This window comes from Mobula hypostoma, chromosome 21 (genome assembly GCF_963921235.1).
Source record: "Mobula hypostoma chromosome 21, sMobHyp1.1, whole genome shotgun sequence".
Taxonomy (NCBI): Eukaryota; Metazoa; Chordata; class Chondrichthyes; order Myliobatiformes; family Myliobatidae; genus Mobula; species Mobula hypostoma.
Window position 1 is genome coordinate 39,357,626 of NC_086117.1, and position 20,552 is coordinate 39,378,177.

The following is a 20,552-nucleotide window of genomic DNA, read 5'->3' on the forward strand; positions in this document are numbered from 1 at the left end:
CAGGTACTGCAAGTCTACCGCACTAGTGGGTTGCAGGATAGCATTGGAACTGGACTTATTATGCACTGTGTTGCACTCTGCTTCAACCACCCAGGGAAGGAGGCATCAGTGGTGGTGAGTGAAGGCTGTACGTGATCCAATGGATGGTGTGAGGTTTTGTTTCTGTTGTGATTGTAAAATCCTGTTGAACATCGGTAATTCAGAATACTGTGAGTCCGATTCATAGGTTCATTGGCGAGAGCCCGACAGCAGCGGAGCTGAGCGGCCTTAGGCATGTCGCGGACCATACCCTCGTACATACCTCGGGGTTGCCTGTACAGCTGCTGAGAAAGAAGACATCAGAGCCTGACTGTGTGCCGCCGGGTTTGAGGCTAGCCCATCCTGTTGGTGCTGCCGTCCAATGATCTCTTGGTGAGAGACAAGTTGGATTACCTTCCTCTGCGGCTGCACTGTGAGGAATTGCTGCAGTCTGTTCTTGCAGAAGCATGGCTGCAGGACAACATCCAGGCACCATCAATCTACAGGCTATGACACTTAGGGACATGGGCTATAATATTACTTTTTGTTTTGTAACTATATTTTCTGCTATCATACTTTGATGTACTATCTGTGCTGTGTATGACCGTTGGCTCTGAGTTTTGCACCTTGGCCCCCTGAGGAACACTGTTTCGTCTGGCTGCATTCCATGTACGGCTAAATGACAATCAAACTTGAACTTTATCCCACCTATCTATCCCCAGCCCTCCCCATTCCCGACTCATATTCTCTCCAAACTAACTTTCTCATCCCAGTTCTGACAAAGGTTCTTCAACCTAAAAAGGTCAATTCTGTTTCACTCTATACTGCCTGAACTTTTGAGTGTTTTCAGCATTTGCTGTTTCTGTTTCAGAAACAGAAAATAAATACATACAGTGAAGGAAAACAGTCTGGGAAAAATGTTAAATGGAGCAATCATAAGGACCCAATAGACAGAGACATTTGTCTCTGAGTTCTGCTTCTAAGGAGATTGCCAGTGTTGGGTTAATAAGCATACTCTTTTGTTAAGTAAACTATGAAGCAAACAATTATTTAACAGAATATGAATAAATGTTCATGACTGATTTCTGCTCTGTAGTTAGGAACAGTATATGGGTGTCAAATCACATAACTTCATTTTCCTCCTTGTTAGCTTGTGTTAACAATGTTTGCTATTCTCAGACTAATGGAGGAACACAATAGGTTAAGCAGTATCCATGGAGTCCAAAGGATAGTCCATGTTTTGGGTCGAGACCCAGCATCAGGACTTGGAGTGTGGAGGAAAGTTATGAAGTATATAAAGAGATGGGAGGGAGAGGCTGAGGCACGGGATGGTGGGTGATAGGTGGATCTATGTGAGGTGGGGCACGATGGACAAATGCAACCAGTTGTGGGAGGAAGAAGTCCTCAAACAGGTTAGTGGGTGATAGGTAGAGACAGATAATGGGGGAAAAATGTGATGGAACTGTGTGGGAGGGGGAAGGCAGGGATGGAACCTGGAGGATGATACTGAACCAGGTAAGGGAGGGAGTTGAGCAGATAGAACCAAATGGTGATGGGGATTGAAAAGTGAACGAAGAGCCCCAGGCGGATAGGTATCTGGATAATGGCCAGATAGATCCTGGTTAAATCTTCCTTTACCCCTCCCTTATCTGGTCCCACTTATCACCTTCCCCCTACACCCCCACACCCATTTCCTCTGATAATCTACCAGCCTCTATCTGAAAAATTACTCCCCTACCAGTTCCACCTGCCCATGATCTCCCACCTCACTTGGTTTCACCTATCACTTACCAACTCTGCCTCATCTCCCCCTCTCACCTCTTTGTACTTCGCATTCTTGGCCATGACGCAGGGCTTTGACCCAAAATGTCAACCGTCGGTTTGTCTGCAAAGCTGCAAGGCCCACAAAATGAGAGAAGGGATTTTAAACATCACAGGCAACAGGGTAACTGAAAGGCTGGGAGCAAATGTTTGAGGCTGGCTGGTTTGATGCGTGAACAAGGGCTGGGGATGAGAGCTGGACTTAAATAAGCTGTAGGTGATGAATTGGAAACGAGTGGCAGATGACTCCTGTTAGCTGGGTGGAGACTGAGAGGTCTGACACTTCCCTACACGGTTCCATCAGCCACTTCTTTGCCTATTCTCCTAATCTGTCTAGGTCCTTATACAGATTCCCTGCTTCCTCAACATTACCTACCCCTCCACCTATTTTTGCATTGTCCGCATCTTGGCCACAAAGCCATCAATTCCATCATCCAAATCAATAATATATAATGTAAAAAGAAGCAATCATAACACCAACTACTGCAGAATAGCACTAGTCACTAGCAGCCAACCAGAAAAGGCCCCCTTTAATCTCACTCTCTGTTTTGTTTTGTAACTCCAAAACATAAAAGCCAATTGAAAGGAAAACAAGTCCAAAATGAAAGGAAAACAAGTCCAACTTCATTTTTTCATGTAAATATTGGACGGATCTCCAAACAAGTTGCAGTTGTCTCAGCCACTCGTGATCCCACAATGCTGGCCCTCCTGTTTTTTTTAACCACATACAAGCTCAGTGTGGCATGTTGGTGTATTTCACACTGTTATGAATGTCACTTCCACAGGAATTCTCTGTCCTCCAGTATAAGTTCTTAGCTGAATATCTGTATGTTTGTTTAATTTCTTTGAAATACCGTCAAACTCATTTTGTAGAATGAAACAGCCTAACCAGTGTCTAATTCCCTTTTAATTAACTTGCTGTTCACTTCTGGTGTAAGCTATATTGCTTGTCTATTGTTAGTTATCATATTGTAAATCTCAAGGCTACTCAGTCCTGTGTCATTCTCATTAACAAATTTTTCATCAACAGTACGCAGGTGAGTGCTCTTTTTGAAAGTGTAACATTACTTTTTATCTTTTTCTCTTCCTTGTGTAGTCCATTTGTTTTTGTCTGCCTGACATTCGCTTTATACGTGTTCTACTTTGGTTCATTGTTTGCAAGTTTAACATCTTAAACCTGTATTGTTCTGGTGTATGTCAGCCCCTGCCACAACAACAACTCAACTTGTTCAGCCAGGCAGGTTTCCGTTTAGATATTGAACTTTTGTTCATGCTGTATTCTATTCCTGACTGCAACCTCATTCCATCTCTGTCTGCTGTTTCCATTGATACAGCTATTTCAAATGTTCTATTAAATGTGCTTCAGTTCAGAGCCAATTTTGAATACTTTCTTGTGAGATTCCACAAATTAAACTATCTCTCGATGCAATATTAAGCCCATTGCCGAACTGACAATGTTCTTACAACTTCTTCAATTCAGCCACATAAGTTGAAATAGACGCCCCTTCCTTTTGATTCCACTTATGAAACCTTAAACGCTCTGCAATCAACAATGGTTTCTGTTCCAAATGTTCCTGCATTATTTTCATGAAATGAGCAAAGCTAAATTCAGCTGGTTTGGTTGGAGTAGTTACACATTGAAGCAAACTGTATGCTTTTAAATCTTGCACTCAGCAAAATTGGCTTTCACTTCTCCTCAGCTATTCCACTTGCTCAATTTGCTCAGTATACAACATTCAGTTACTGTTGTGTAATCAAGCTCATCAATCTTTCCAATGTAGCCACCCATCTTTTTTACTCACTGTTTATGAACCCATGAATTCTAATATTTTGTGCCTTATTTTTTTAAAACTCAATCATCTCGCTGCACTTCCAACAGGTCGGTAAGTCATCTTGGGTTCGTTAAAGCTTCCTCATCACCACCTTTTTGTAATATGAACCACAACCTGCTGAGGGCCAAATCAGAGGCTTTCAAGTCTGGTGTCCAAGAAAATTACAAGAGGTCCAGTTACAATCTCTGGAAAGCCATCTCATGGGCAAAGTGGCAATTTCTTGAATCAACAAAGGATGCTTGACGGTTGTAGCAGGGCTTGAATGCTGTTACATCTTATAAAGTTAAATCAAGTTACGTAGGCGACAACAGGTCTTCGCTTCCAGATCAGCTCAATGCCTTCTATGCTGGCTCTGACTGTAAAAACATAGTGGAAAACATAGAAACATAGAAAACCTACAGCACAATGTAGGCCCTTCAGGCCACAAAGTTGTGCCGAACAGATCCCTACCTTAGAAATTACTAGACTTCCCCACAGCCCTCCATTTTTCTAAGCTCCATGTACCTATCTAAAAGTCTCTTAAAAGACCCTATCGTATCTTTCTTAATTTGCTTTCAGTTGATTCTATAGAGGATGTAGTATGCAAATACTGGATGGATCTCCAAACAAGTTGTAGTTGTCTCAACTATCATAAACTCCCACAGCCCCCAATAATCCTGTGATTTCAGTCTCTGAGGCTGACGTGCAAACCCACAAAATGCATCTAGTCCAGATGGAATACCTGGTGAAGTACTAAAAACATTTTCAGATCACTGTCTGCAGTGTTCACTGAGATCTTTATCCTCTCACTTCAGCAGTCTGAGGTACCCACTGGCTTCAGGCAGTTTTCAATTATACTGGTGCCTAAGAAGAACATGGGTACCCTGCCTCAATGACTACTGTCCAGCAGTACTTACTACTGACGAAGTACTTTGAAAGATTGATGATGAAACATACCAACTCCTGCCCGAAAAACAGCTTGGACCTCCTCAAATTTGCCTACCAGAGCAATAAGTGCACAACAGATGCCTTCTCACTGTCTCTTCACTCAACTCTGGAACATCTATATAGCACGGATGCATACTTCACGATGCTCTTTATCGACTACAGCTCAGCATTCAATACCATCTTCCCCTCAAAACTAATCATTAAGTGTCAAGACTTTGGCCTTAATACCTCCTTGTGTAATTGGATCCTTGACTTCCTTACTTTCAGACTCCAGTCTGCTCAGATTGGGAACAACATCTCCTCCACGGTCTCCATCAGCACAAGTGCACCACAAGGCTGTGTGCTTAGCCCCCTGCTCTACTCACTTTACACTTATGCAGTGTGTCTAAGCACAGCTCCAATGCTATATTCAAGTTTGCCGATGACACCACTATTGTATGCCCAATCAAAGGTGGTGATGAATCAGCATATAGGAGGGAGACTGTGTGGTGTCATAACAACAACCTTTTACCTAATGTCGGGAAGACCAAGCAGCTAATTTATGGCAGCAAGACAAGGAGCTGGGTTATGGGCTCTGCACCATATGTCCCATTATAGACTGCACATACATCACCTCAGGTCTCTGTCCACCATCAACATGAACATTCTTCCTCGGCGTCCAGCTGGCACGTGACCAGAATTTGCTGGTGGCATTGGCAATTCCTTCATTCTGTGGAAATTACACTTGACACACCAAGCTTGACAACACTGGCTGTTGCGTTACATATTTTAGTAACTGCTGGATGTGGCTCCTGAATTCAGTTGGGAACCAATTCATAGATTTACAGCAATCTACAGTGAGTGTATTGAAAGTGGGAGATGTACAGGTTGCTGCATCTGCCTACAGACCTCAGGATGAGCCTTGTAGCTTGCAGTTAAGCAGGCACCATGACTTGTGGTACAATGTAACATGTTACATTATTTTACCTTAACAACAACAAAAGCCACAAGTAGGAGAGGAACATGCTGGGAACACATCTTTCAGAAGTACACAATGGTTAACCAATCAGCACTTATTGTCGAATCCAATAAAGCTTTATCGTATTCTAAGTGAACAGAGCCTCTGGGTGAGAGTTGGCTACAATGACAAAGCTTTTTTTTAAATCATCATGTAAAAAATTGCACAAAGACCCACACACTCAGTGGCCACTTTATTAGGTGTCTCCTGTACCTAATAAAATGGCCACCGAGAGTATGTTCATGGCCTTCTGCTGCTGAAGCCCAAGGTTCAATGAGACATGCATTCAGAAGTGCTCTTCTGCACACCACTGTTGTATCGCGTGATTATTTGAGTTATTGTTGCCTTCTTGTCCGCTTGAACCAGTCTGGCCATTCTCCTCTAATCTTTCTCATTACAAGGTGTTTTGACCTGCAGAACTGCCGGTCACTGGATAATTTTTGGTTTTCACATCATTCTCTGTAAATACGAGAGACTATTGTGTGTGAAAATTCCAGATCACCAGTGTCTGAGGTACTCAAACAACCATCTGGCACCAACAATTACTGCACAGTCAAAGTCACTTAGATCACAATTCTTCCCCATTCTAATGTTTAGTTTGAACAACTGAACCTCCTGACTGTGTCTGCATGCTTTTATGTACTGAGTTGCTTCCACATGTTTGGTTGACTAGATATTTGCATTAACAAGCAGGTGTGCAGGTGTACCTAACAGAGTGGTCACTGACTAGCAGAATGAAAAGTTTATTAGAGTCTGAAATAAAAGAGTGTCAAAACACTGAAACAAAGCAAGCAGAGACCCCCGGGAGACATAAGTAGGAGGAGAAAAGTAAAATCTGTAATACCAGAACAGGAGAGAGAAAAAAAATTAGAGCTGAAAATATTATTTTTTCCTTTTTCACTTAGCTTTACAACCTTATTTCAGCCACTGGCATCACCACCTGCCACCCCTCCCCCCCAAAAAAACTATCCCTTTGTTTCCCCATTCCCTCCCTGCCTGACCTTTCTCTAAAACATTACACTTGTTTGATTTCTAAGTTTTCCTGGTTTTGATGAAAGATCAATTAAAAGCTACTGTATGTCTGTGTTTCTGTCTCCAGAGCAGCTGCCTGACCTGCTGAGTATTTGCTTAATTTTCTGTTTTAGATTTCAGTTTTCCAACATTTTTGCAGCAAGCCTTAGAGATTAGATTAGATTAGTTTCAACTTTATTGTCATTGTGCCGAGTGCAGATACAAAGCCAATGAAATGCATTTAGTATCTGACTAGAAATGCAAAGAATAGTGTTATTTACAAAATAACTGCGAATAAAAAAGTGCTACAGCACACAATATAAAAGTACTGAGACAGTACAATAAAGATGCAATACTGCTTAGCGCTGTGATGAGAGGTTCAGCAGAGTCACAGCCTCAGGGAAGAAGCTCTTCCTGTGCCTGCTGGTGCGGGAGCGGAGGCTCCTGTGGCGCCTACCGGATGGGAGGAGAGTAAAAAGTCCATGGTTAGGGTGAGATGTATCCTTGATAATGCTTTTTGCCCTGCCCAGGCAGTGTTTATGGTAGATGTTCTCAATGGTGGGCAATTGGGTGCCGATAATCCGCTGGGCAGTTTTCACCACACACTGGAGTGCTTTGCAGTCCAATATGGGACAATTGCCATACCAGACTTAGATCATGTGCTCACCACTCTCAACCAACTCTCCGTCTCAATACAGCAGGAGTTCCCAACCTGGGGCCCATGGACACCTTTGCTTAATGGCATAAAAAAAGGTTGGGCATCCCTGCAATGCAGCAACCCTGCACCAGCCAACCTCCTCCTTGGACATGTGGATTCCGCTCTTATGGTCTAATGAGAGGTTCTTGATTAGTAAGGGGAGAATGGCGTTGAGAGGTATAGTAACTCAGCCATGATGGAATGGCAGAGCAGACTTGATGGGGAGGGTTGACGCTTTGATGGTTCTTCTCCAATGTCTTATGATTTTTATGGATTAAAGGACTTTTGTTATGCAAAAGAGATTGAATAGGATGAATTTATCTGCCTGTAGTGAAGACTGTGTAATAACTGACAACACGCAAGATTATGAAAAACATTAACAGGATATGTAGTCAGAATCTTTTTCCCATGGTAGGAATATCAGAAAAGACAGGGCACAGATTTAAGGTGGGAAGAGGGTGTTTTAAAGGAGACCTGAAGGATATTTGTTTTACAAAGAGAGTTGGGACGTTGCCAGAGGAAATGGTAGAATCAGATACAATCACTATATTTAAGTGGCATTTGGACAGGCAATTAAATAGGTAAGGCATTGAAGGACACAATCCTAATGCAGGCAAATGAGATAGGCACAGATGAGTTGGGCTGAAGGGCCTGCTTCTGAGCTGTATTAAAGGGCGGCTCTCATAAATCCAGAGACAGAGTGCTTACTCCACTCTGATGCAGATGCATTGAACAATGAGCAATGCCTCACGGAGAGAAAACTCTGTTGTACAAGGTGTCAGCTTTTGGGTAAAACCCGCTGTGCCCTGGCAAAAATTTACCTCTCCATGTTCCATCACTCAAAAAAATGTTCTCCTTCAATTGCTGTGTGCACGTGACAATTACAACCAAGTTTTGACATGTCACCTGCCCCATTATGCTTAATCATGGTCCCTCTCTGGGGGCTTTGTTACTGCTTGCTTGGTGGTTGAATTGAATTGACTTAATTTCTTACATCCTTCACATACATGAGTAAAAATCTTTATGTTACGTCTCCATCTAAATGTGTGATGTGCAGTCATAGTGATTTATAATAAATAGAACAGTCAATGTAATATAGAGTACACTCAAATCAGTGAGAGTTCATCAGTCTGATGGCCTGGTGGAAGAAGCTGTCCTGGAGCCTATTGGTCCTGGCTTTTATGCTGCAGTACCGCTTCCTGGATGGTAGCAGCTGGAATAGATTATGGTTGGGATGATGTGGGTCCCCAATGATCCTATGGGCCCTTTTTATACACCTGTCCTTGTAAATGTCCCGAATAATGGGAAGTTCACAACTACAGATGTGCTCGGCCGTCCGCACCACTCTCTGCAGAGTCCTGCAATTTAAGGGAGGTACAGTTCCCATACCAGGCAGTGATGCAGCCAGTCAAGATGCTCTCAATTGTGCCCCTGTAGAAAGTTCTTAGGATTTGGGAGCCCATACCAAACTTCCTCAACCGTCTGAGGTGAAAGAGGCACTGTTATGCCTTTTCCACCACACAGCTGGTGCGTACAGATCACTGATGCTTTTTTGCTGAAGTAAGTGGGAGGGCGAGGGTTGATGCTTTGCTGCAGATATCACTTTAGGGTTTTAATGTTTTTACTGTAATCCATTCCTTGCAGTTTCTTCTGTTTTCGTGGATATCTGTGAAAAACCAAGAATTTCAGGCTGTATATTGTATACATTCCCTGATATTAAATGAAACTATTCAACTGTTGAAACTTTTATGATGCACTCCACCTTCATTGTGTTACGAGAATACACATAAAATTAAGATGTTTGCTGGCCTGGGCTAGCATCAGTGGCATCAGCAGTTGGTCTGCCACCTGCCCTCAGGGGAAGGAGAGATAAGGAACAATGGAGCAGCGTCTGGAGATGTGTAATGAAGGGATGTGGGAGGAAGAGCTGTCTGGAGCGGCTCCCCCCCTTTGAACCCTGAACTGTTTGAAGTGATGGACAGGCGATACCCCAGCAGGGGGATAAAAAGGGACAGGTTCGCTAAGACAGACACACGCCACCCGAGGTAACGAGACCCTGGAAGCGGTACGCTTCTCACGAGTGGGTGAGAAGTGCCAGACAACGACCAGGGTGGAAAGGTACGATCAGCGGGAACCCGGTGTGTGTCCGCCCTTGCCTGGGTGCCGGGTTCACTGCAGAGGATCGACCGCATCTGGAGGAGGGGTCACAGTCGGTGACCTCAGGTGACATCACCAAGGACCCGCCCAAAAGCTGTTTGTGAGCCATCTTGCTGGTCTGTGAGTGAAGCAGTGTTCTGAATGATCAGTTGTTCCTATTCTATCTCTCTCTTCCCCCACGTTGTCCACCGCCATGGCAACGATTACTGCGAACTGAACTACTAAACTGGACTGAACTTTGAGTCATTTTGAAATTGGTCATTTACCCCTAGGCAACGATAGAGCTTGATTGATGCTGTTATCTTAATTCTGTGCACATGTGTGGTTATCATTGTTGAACTGTTGCATTTATTATCCTTTCGATTACTGTGTTGCTTGTTTCCTTAATAAAACTTTCTTAGTTCTAGTACTCCAGACTCCAACTGAGTGATCCATTTCTGCTGTTTTGGCAACCCAGTTACGGGGTACGTAACAATTGCCACTGATTTGGTCTGCGAACTCATGCGGTCAGCTCTGCACATCATTTAAAATGACCAGTGTGCACTGAGCCCCTCCTGCAGAACACAAGACTTGTGGTGGAACCCTGCCTCCTGTCAAACTCCATGAGGCTTTATAAGAGATTTTAAAATCTTTTATTATATTAAAGAACAAAATAGATTAAATACTAGCAGCACAATGACGCATTAGAAAATATTTAAAATGCATTAAAATAAACATATGTTGAGAAAAAAAACCTGAACTTACCTCTTCCTTTCTAATCTTCAGGTTGAGAATTCCCACTCTGATAAATAAATTTCAATCATATGGCAGGTCAGAGAGCAGATGCAGATCCCAGGTGAAATGAAGGGAATCCAGCTAGATCAGACTGCTCCGTCATTCCCCATGAATGCCAGGAACATCTCTCAGTAACAGAGTTTTCTCTTTGACCTTCTGTTAGGGCAGGCTTCTTAGTACCACACTGAAATGAACTGAACTGCGGAGCAATCCATAGAGATTGCACGAGGAACTCAGCAAGTCCAACAACATCAGCACTCCGATGAAGGGTCTCAACCTGAAACACTGACTGTCAATTTCCCTCCATAGATGCTGCTGGACACGCTGAGTTCCTCCGGCAGTTTGTCATTGTTTCTCAAGGTTTCCAACATTTGCCGAATCTCTTGCGTCTCTGAATTGAACTCTGCCTTGATCTTGATTCATCTTACGGGCTAATATAGACAGATCAAGTTTACGATAAGGTTTGGAGACACCATTTTTTGAGTAATTTTTTTTTAAATTGTGCAGCATAATTGACTCCACCTAAAAGATGGTAATAATGAAGTTAGAGTTTAGTTTTGGGGAATAATTGGAAAATGTTCCATATTATCAGGTACTGGGGACAGCATGATTGAGGCAGCTCTGATATACAGCAAGAATATTTTATTTATTTGGTGGATTGTTGCTATTTCATGTCACTGGATAGAAACAATGTCAAATATAATTAAGATCCTAGCTTCAAAGAACCGTTGTGGACAAGATTGTACTGGAAAAAAAATGCAGAAGAGACTTATCAGGAAGTTGCATGGGATGGAACATTTCAGTTCTGAAGAAAGACTGCATAGATGAGGTCTGGTTTCTTTGGAAGGAGGGAGGCTGAGCAGGGAACCTGCTAGAGATGTTCAAAATTATTAGATACTGAGAAATGTTTCTTCACGGCAGAAGTAGAACTATAAGGTATAGATCCAAGATAAGGGTTATAATTTCAGAAGGGATCTGAGGAAGAACTTTTTGACTCAGAAGGAAGTTTGAATCTGGAACATACAGCATAAATGGATGGTGGAGGAAGATACTCTCATAACATTTAATGAGCAACTGGGTGAACACTTGAATCACTGAGGTATAGAAGGCTATAGCCCAAGTGCTGGTGAATGGAAGTAGTATGGATGGGTACTTGATGGTTGGCGTGGACATGGTGGGCCAAAGGACCTCTCTTCATGTTGGATGACTCTAAGACCCTGAGACTAAGTTGCAAAATATATTAACATTAAAACATAGAACAATACAGCACAGTACGGGCATTTTCAGCCCAAAATGTTGTGCTGACCTTTTAACCTACTCCAAGATCAATCTAATAATTTTCTCCCATGTAGCCATTCATTTTACTTACAGTTTCACTTATGTTTATTTTCTATTCATTCACGGTAATCGGCACAATGTCTGTTGCCATATATATTTCTGTGGGGAAAGAAGCACAAACTACACAGTACCTGTTTGTACTTCAAACTATTTTATATCTGCTGATAATGTCCCTGGTGTTGTCCTTCCTCAACAATCAGCGATATTCATCACTGTGGACCAGGAAGTGAGCACTGGTGGACCAGCACAAAATAATTGCAGCTGACAGATAATATTGCACAATATACAATTTCTCCAGATTTTACAATTTAGGTATGGCCCTCATGATGATGATCTTGGAAGAACACCAAAATTATGCTTTTCCTACAGCACAAGAGCAGGCCATTTGGTCCACCAAGTCTATGCTAGCTCTCAGGGATATCCTATCCCCACTTAGTTACTATAACTTAACTTTCAAATGTCCAACACTGGCTCCCAATTCTCCCACTACCTGGTTGTATTGGTTCTAATTTACAGTGGCCAACTAACATACTAACCCCCTGCCTCTCTGCTCTCTGGATTATGGGAGGAAAACAGAGCAGCAATATGACCTGCCACATAGGTTTGGAGCCTTGGTTAATCATGTACTGCATTTGACTTTTGTGGCAGATTTATTGTAAGGCATGCTTAGTCCTGCTCTGATAAACCATTCTGCAATTTGTGGCAGACCATCGTTGATCTGGTTTGACATCAGAGATGAGAAAGGTGTTGGACTGGAGATTACTGCTGGTGGCAGCTACTGGTCCATAACCCTTCGAGCTCAGCCCTCCTTCGGCAAGCACGATTGTCACAATCTAGGACACTTGGCTCCATGATATAGAATGCCTTGTTTTCTTTTGATGGAGCAAAAGCCATAGGTAATCAATAAAGCTCAGGGGAATAATGAATAATATTAATAGGGTAAGCAGTTACTTCTTGTTAATGAATATATTTGATATCTATGTGCATCAATCCAATTGAAAAGTCAAAACCTCTTCCAAGTTTTATACAACAAAACAAATATTTATTTAGCTAGCCAGATGCTTTGTCATTGCCCTGAACAAAAAAAAATTACAACAGTATAGGCTGCTTTCAACCCATAAACGACAAGAGACACACAGAAATGTGCAAATATGCCACAATTTAACATGCCCACTTCTCTCACAAACAGGCATCTTGACAAATCCACTGACACACAAATTAATTGATGGTGAAATCTGAGTTCAAAAGGTCAGACACAAAGTTTTTTTTTGCAGAAGTGTTCATGACTGCACTAGTACAACGTTTTGGAAAGGAGTGACACTTAGGGTAAAATGAATACCAAGCATTTTAAAATTATATTTTTGTAAAGTGTGATCTTTATGTCAGAAAATTTTATGGGATTTTGCAACTGGCATTGAAGAGTTAAGGACAACATGAGGCCTACATGATACCAAAGTCTCGAATGGGCATTTGCTCAGACCAGCAATTAAGCTTAAGGCCATTACAACTATTGTAAATGCCACTGCAATGCTCTAATAGAATATACTAATTCTATCTTACAATATTTTATGACGTCTACGGTAATAAATTTGTATCATCACTACCTCCTCCTGCACTGGAATGGAATAGGATTAACCAATCCTCTTCAAAAAAGCAACTGATGCCCACTTTTGTGTGGCTTGTTAGTTGGGTGGGTTATCATTTTGTTTGTAATTCAGATTACCAATTAAATAAATATCAGAGCACAAACGTGAAAGAAATTTTGATTTTCCATCTTCTATTTTCATGAAGTGCTAAACTCTATACAATGGCGAACTTGAAGGCCTTCTATTACCTGGAGTGTTCATTTTGGACAGTCCCACTGTTTCTACAAGTCCTGCTTACTGGTATCACTGTCACACTTCCTTGTTGATGGCATCACTTCATAAACTTGACGTTAAGTGGAAACTCAAGTGTGCCATTGGTAACACAGCAGCCAAGTTTGCCTCGGCCATCTACAAGTTAATTTAATAGCATGAGATTTTACTTTGTCCTATCTGATACAACCATTGCTTTTCACCCATTAAGGTTAATCAATATCAAGGGAAACAATACTGAATTAAGTGATTATGCTTTTCATTAGTTTTGCAAGGGATGTTGATTGAATGCTCATTCCTCTTCAGTTCATTTTTGCTCAACATCGAAATCTGTGCTTCAGACCCTGTTATTTTAATCTAAGCTTCTGAGCACAATTTCTCAAGAAAGACTGTAGCTTTCCCAATATTCAGACTGCCCGTATTTAAGAGTGAAGTGCAGAGGGTGACATTAAAATGTTGCAAGGCACAACGCATGGACATGGTTCAAGCAGTTAACATTTAACAGTGTTCACATCTAATGATGAATTCTTCAACGAAGTGAAAATTAAAATCCAGAAGAAAAAATTAAATGAAAAGATGAATATGACAGATTTACATCGTTATTTTTTTTGACTCAATTTAAACACTGCTATCTAGAGGTCAGATCTGACAACATGGATGAAAATCAAAAGATTTTTAAATTAATCCCCTTACCTTTTATTTTGTATTGGACTGATTAATATGTAGATGTGTCAAAAAATGTATTAAAAATCAACAAAGCTGCCATATCACATCCTGGCCCAAAACCTTTGCCACTTAACTCCAAAGCATTGACTGAGCAGAAGAAATGGCTTTGAAAACAAATGATCAAACAGTTCTGTGGAAAGACTCAGATTCATTCCCATATCTTCACTGTTCATGTTACCTGCTGGGTATGCAGGTGTGGCCTATGTCTGAGCTCAAAGTCCAGTTTGAGGCTCAACCACAGTGTTACACCAACCGGGTCAACAAGGCCACTTTATCTCAGCATTCATTTCAGATGAAATGCCAACTATAACATTACTTTGACATTATGGCCATTGTGGGAGACACTTTTAGAATCATAAGGTAAAAAATATACATCAATGAGACATTCCATTTCAGATGCAAGTTATATCTCAATACTTTCTGTTTAGAATCTTTATGAAAATCTGCTGCATTAGTGTCAACCATTCACCTAATCATAGCAGGTCAAGCCTTATATTTGCATTGGATTGTTCATACTTATTTTAAATTGGGCACCTTCAAGAGAAGTTGCAGCATAAGCATAAACATGGGTTGAGAGGTTGTAAGTACTGCAGCTCATTGTAAACACTCAGAGGAATTTGAACATGCACATTTTGGATCAAAGGCATCACATTAACTGAAAATAAAATCAACTTGTCATTTGGTTCCATACGTTTAAATCTTGGCCCAGAATGTGCTTTAGCATTGTATCCGAGTGTCTGGCAGGATTATTTCTTAATTACAACTTACTTTTAATTTAACTGTCAGGAGATAGATTTAAGTTCAGGTGTAATAAAAGTCGAAGGATTTCAAGAAAGTTAGAAGAAATTTGCATATTATTTCATAGCCAATGCACTTTCATTTAATTTCTATTGTACTTTGTGCTTCATGTATAGGGTGTGATAAACAACTCTCTGGTAGTACAAGAGCAAAAATAAATGATGGATAAACTAAAGATAAAAGTGAGGTTTAACCTTGTGTGTGATATAGTTTGGTATACGCCTCGCATTCAGCTTCTGAAGCTCAGTTCTGATTACATTAGAAGTAATGCACAATGCTAGTAGCCTATCAAAAGCTATTTAACACATGACCAAAGATAAACTAATACCACAATATATCCCTTGGAACCGTTCTTTAGTCCATACCTGAGTTGATCAGCCAAAAATAGTCTTTAGAACATAGTATTTAATCCTACACAGATTTTTGTACAATAAATGTCTTATCTGTGCAGCAGGAATCAAATCCTTTTGTCCCATATTCTTTTGAGCCAAATGATAGAATAGATTAAATTAGACTGAATGAATTAACTTGTCTTCAATATTATACCTATATTGTGGACATGATCTGGACGACAATAGCAACATTAGTTTGGTTGCTCTCAATTATTGTTTGAGGCTGCAGACGGGCCTGATAATCAGCAAAGAATAATCACCATGGATTTAATCAGGTAGTAGGAGAATGGTAATGTAAGAATATCTTTCAAAAATAGAATCTTATTTTCATTCTTCATATTCTGCCTATGGAATAATAATTCAAAGTACCCTGACTTTACTATTCTAAAACTGAAGATCCTAATCAGTTAACCTAAGCTGGCACTGACTAATATGAGTAACGACCAGCTACAATAAAACATTCTAGAGTACTATCTGAGATGGAAAGGTGGTAATTCACTTTTAAACTTATGTGCTGAATTTATATATGTAAGTTAAACTGGAGAGCATTAAACAATTTCTAAGTGAGTTGTCAGGGTACAGGGAAGGTGAGGGAAACTGGAGGAATTCCATTACCCCTTTCTGACTCATATTACAAACCTTTGCAGGTTGGTGGCCAAGGACCATTGGCTAAATTCATGCATGTGTTGTTTTGGCAAGGGTTACATATCTGAGTGTTTACAGTGCATATGTAATTCAAAATAAAGATTCTAAATACTTTGCTCACCATTTCTGCACTGTTGTAAAAAATAATTTTTAAAATATTCAAATGCACAGCAGACAGGTATTATACACTATTTTTTGACAGTGCATTAAAATAAAACAACTCTGTATTAAATAAAATGTTAATGGACTGATGTTTATTGGAGAGTGACTTGCCAGTACTTCCTCAGGAATAACAAGGCATGGATACCAAAACCACTCACACCTACTAACCAGCATTCCCTGCTGGTTGGTGGATTTAACGTCTCCATTTGAAGTGGTTTTCAGCTCGAAGGAATAATTGACCATACATTCAGTCACCTCCAATCCTTACTCCCAACACCGCCGCTTACTGTGCTGGGTTGTTGCAAAGTTCTTAATCGCTGTGTACAAGGTCTTCAGAGATGGGACAGATTCGGTAACATCACCCTCTCAGCACAATGTGTCAGTGTTAAACGAAAGCTGAGCCTGAAAAAAAGAGAAAAAAAACAGAGGCCATCTATCAAGAGTCATGCTCAAAGAAACACACTTCCCAACACATGTAATTAGTGACAAAAACAGTCCAGGTATCCATCAAATGTGCCCCAAATCATATTGATCATGGTACCATGACACATTATGCACAACTTGTAGCCATTCAACCCAGTGACTTCTTATCGACTCTCAGCAGAGAAATCTCATCCTCTCTCTTTTTATTTCTCTGTACTCCTACAATTTATGCTCTCTCATCTGCCTATCAAATTCACTGATTCTTTTGGCACTTAGCGAGACTAGGGGGAAATTTATGGAAGCCATTTCCTCGCTTTTAAAGATGTAGGAAGTTAGAGCACCTTGCATGTACTCACAAGGGGAACATGCAAGTTCCACACAGACAACACTTTAAGGATAGTATTGTACTGGGTCTTAGGGCTGTGGCCACATTACCAATATGCCACCTCTCCCTTATGTTTACTGTCCACCAGGTTCCCTGAGAAAAAAAAACATGGCTACCAGATCCACTCATGCTACTAAGCAACGGTGGCTCCTGGCTAATGAAATTAAATTCCTCATTTCATGTGGTTTAATATAGTGCAATGATTTCGTCAAATCTAATACTTACTCCACACTGTCTCTAGTCTTATACTAGTACGGTGAAGGAATCTCCATTCATTATAACAAAATTGGGAAAGTTTGTAATATGGTCAATTTATGTATCATATAAATTAGAGACAGGTGATGGAAAAATAGTCTGTACTGTATGGCCTACAGTATAATAAGGGACCACTTGTTTTGTAGGGACACGTGTTGCAAGCACTATTAGGCACATATTGAGCATACTCTATTAGGCGCGTATTGATCTGTACGTGTGTGCCGAGTTCAGATTCTGCCAGTAAAGAATCATGAAAGTTAGCTCCCATCTCCAGCGTTTTTATTAATAGCATTGTTGTGTAACCAGGCCATATACACAACAAATTGGTGACGAGGTTAATAAACCTACATCGTATTGGAACGTCGCATTTTATTTGATAACGACTCTCGAAAGAAGGGCGCAAGGAACGAGCCAAGGAGCGAGAGGAGGCGGCAGGGCGAGGCTGGGAGTCTGAAAGGAAGTGGGAGCACAGCCGAGGTCGGGAACGTCGGGAGACCAAGAGACACAGTCGGAGCCACAGCACGTCCAGCCGAGACCACAGCCGGCACTGACCCCCAGCGGCTAAGGGTCTGCCTGCCTCAGAAGGGAGCTAAAAAGGAGCGACGCACACACATCTAGACGGCGTGCGCTCGTGGCACTAGCAAAAAGGACACGCAAGTCAAAAAGATAAATAAGGGGAAAATGGGGCTAACTTAACATAACGAAGATGGCGATAATTGGAACCATTACAGCATTTGATAGTGCCTTTGAAAACTGGGCAACTTACATTGAGAGAGTAGAGGTATATTGTGAGGGTAATGGTGTTAATGATGAAAGGAAAGCCAACGTCTTACTCAGGCTACATCCACACTAGACAGGATAAATCCATAACTGAAGCTTTTTCTCTTCGTTTTGACCCTCCGTCCACACTAAAACAGTGTTTTCCTCCCCCAAAAACGGAGCTTTTCTGAAATGCTCTCCAGAGTGTTTAAATCTGAAAACGCCGGTTGGGTGCTGTAGTGTGTACGGGGTAACCGGAGGTTTTAAAAAACCTGTCGACCCTTTCATCGGTGAAGAGACTATAGCTGTAGGAAATGTTTCCAGGGTGACCCCTCTGTGGGAGTGGGGAAGATGTTCCTGGGGGTCTGTGTGTCCGTATGTGTAGCTATTGTAGTGGCTATGAGGTTGGTATTGTGGCAGTGAAAAGTACTGGGGTGGGGGGGAGCCATCATATTCCTCATCATTGCAAAACCCTCTGCAACAGAGTGAGTCAGCTTTTTCAATGTTCGCCGTCAGCCGGGTCATACTGTCCGTGAACTCCTTGTCGGTTGCCTCCATACGCTCCAGTACTTGTTTTTTTTAGTTTTAAGTCCTCCTGCGTGAGAGCCAACAGCTATCCGTCGTTTGGCAATTTCCTCTTAAGTCTTTCTAGTCTGTAACAGATAAACATGCACCAAGTATATCGCTTCCTCTTCATTTGTTTTCTGTAGATGTGTCCTGCGCGTGCCCAATAGGAGGAGATTCGCCCAAATACCCTTTTTAATGTGGACAGAGTATATTCAAAAACGCCTGGTGTGGACACCTATCGTTTTCACGTGAAACTGGTGCTTTCAAAATTATCCAGTCTAGTGTGGACGTAGCCTCAGTATTATGGCAGCAAAAACATACGGGCAGCTACGGAGCTTGTTAACCCCTGAAAAGCCAGCTCACAAAATGTTTGAGCAAATAGTAGACACTCTCCAACAGCATTTAAACCCCAAACCACTGGTTATTGCTGAAAGATTTAAATTTCACAAACAGAATCAGAGCAAAAATGAAAGCATTTCTGAATATTGTGCCGAATTGCACAAATTATGAGAACATTGTCAACTTGGAGCTGGCCTGTCGGACTCATTGAGGGACAGATTAGTGAGTGGCATGCATTGTGAAACCACACAGAAGTTGTTCCTGTGTGAAAAAGACCTTACATTAGAGGAGGCCCTGAATATTGCAATATCAACAGAAATTGCAGCACAGGGTGCTTCAGAGATACAACAAAAATCTCTGGAATACGCTACGAATAAAATGTCACTGAACAGAAATGAAGGAAAGAAATGTTACCGTTGTGGGAACATGTCACTTGACCCCGATGACTGTTAGTTTAAAGACAAAGAATGAAGGAACTGTGGCAAACAGGGCCACATTGGCAGAGTATGCAAAGCTAGTAAACAATGTTACCGTTGTCAGAACATGTCACATGACTCAGATGACTGTTGATTTAAAGACAAAGAATGCAGAAACTATGGCAAACAGGGCCACACTGGCAGAGTATGCAAAGCTAGTAAACAGCAGAAAAAGGACAAAGTACAAAGAAACAAGACACTCCAGAAAGGAAAACACAACAATGTACACAACATGGAAGAAAGCAGTTCTGTTGAAAATGACTCAGACGAAAGTGAATTGTCTTTTCTGCAATTTCAGAGCGTGAAAGAGACAGATGATCGAAGAGTAATATGGATCACTCCACAAGTGGCAGGCGTGAGACTGAAAATGGAGTTGGACACAGGCTCAGCTTTAATAGTGATCTCTGTACACGACTACAAACGACTGTTTTCTGACATACCTCTGAAATGAACTAAACTACTGCTAAAGACTTACACAGGACAGAAAATGTGTCCCAAAGGCAAAATTAAAGTGACAGTGACCTACGGAGACAAAACACAGCAGCTGAACCTCTATGTACTGAAAAATGGAGGACCACCATTGCTGGGACATGAATGGCTCAGGAAAATCCAGTTGGATTGACACACCATCAAGGCACTAGATGTGTCAACAAAGGAGGGCAGCTCGGCGGGTAGATGTCCACAGCTCTCCTCTCACCCATTGTTGACTATTACAACGACACGGAAGAGCTAGACAGCGTCAACGATGAAGACGAACGCAGTATCCGTGGCCACGACTCCGATGAAGATACAGAGGATGCAAGGGAGACAGATATTGCCAATAAGCAGGATGATGAAGACTATCTGAAAGTAACAGAGCAGATGTACCAGGAGAAATTGACATCTCTTAAAAGACAGCTACAGCAGTTACAAGAAGGCACTTTGCAGGAGTATCAGAAAGGGATGGAGAAACTAGATCAACAATACAAGAAAAGAATACGAAATGCAGAATTTTTTCTGCAACCGAAGGCAGAACAAGTGGAAAGGAATTATATTAAAGAGAAGAAAGCAGTGGTGAAGGAATTTGAAGATAAAAAAATTGAGTTAGAAGAAAAGAAAGATGATTGAGAATGAGAGGCTAACAATGGAACTCACAGGAGATTCTATGGAGGTAAAGCCAATAATGACTAGGAAACTAAGGAGACCTAATGACTCTGG

The 20,552-nt window shown here is 41.4% G+C and overlaps 1 protein-coding gene across 2 annotated transcripts in view; it reads right to left on the reverse strand.

Moving 5' to 3' along the window:
- Window positions 1–12,264: 12,264 nt before the first annotated feature.
- abca2 (ATP-binding cassette, sub-family A (ABC1), member 2) overlaps window positions 12,265–20,552 on the reverse strand; it is a 583,930-nt gene continuing 575,642 nt past the window's right edge. For both annotated transcript variants that reach the window (XM_063073801.1, XM_063073800.1), the window contains exon 49: window positions 12,265–16,553. In XM_063073801.1, coding sequence (XP_062929871.1) covers window positions 16,518–16,553 — 36 coding nt within the window. In that variant the 3' untranslated portion in view covers window positions 12,265–16,517. The remainder of the gene's footprint in view (window positions 16,554–20,552) is intronic.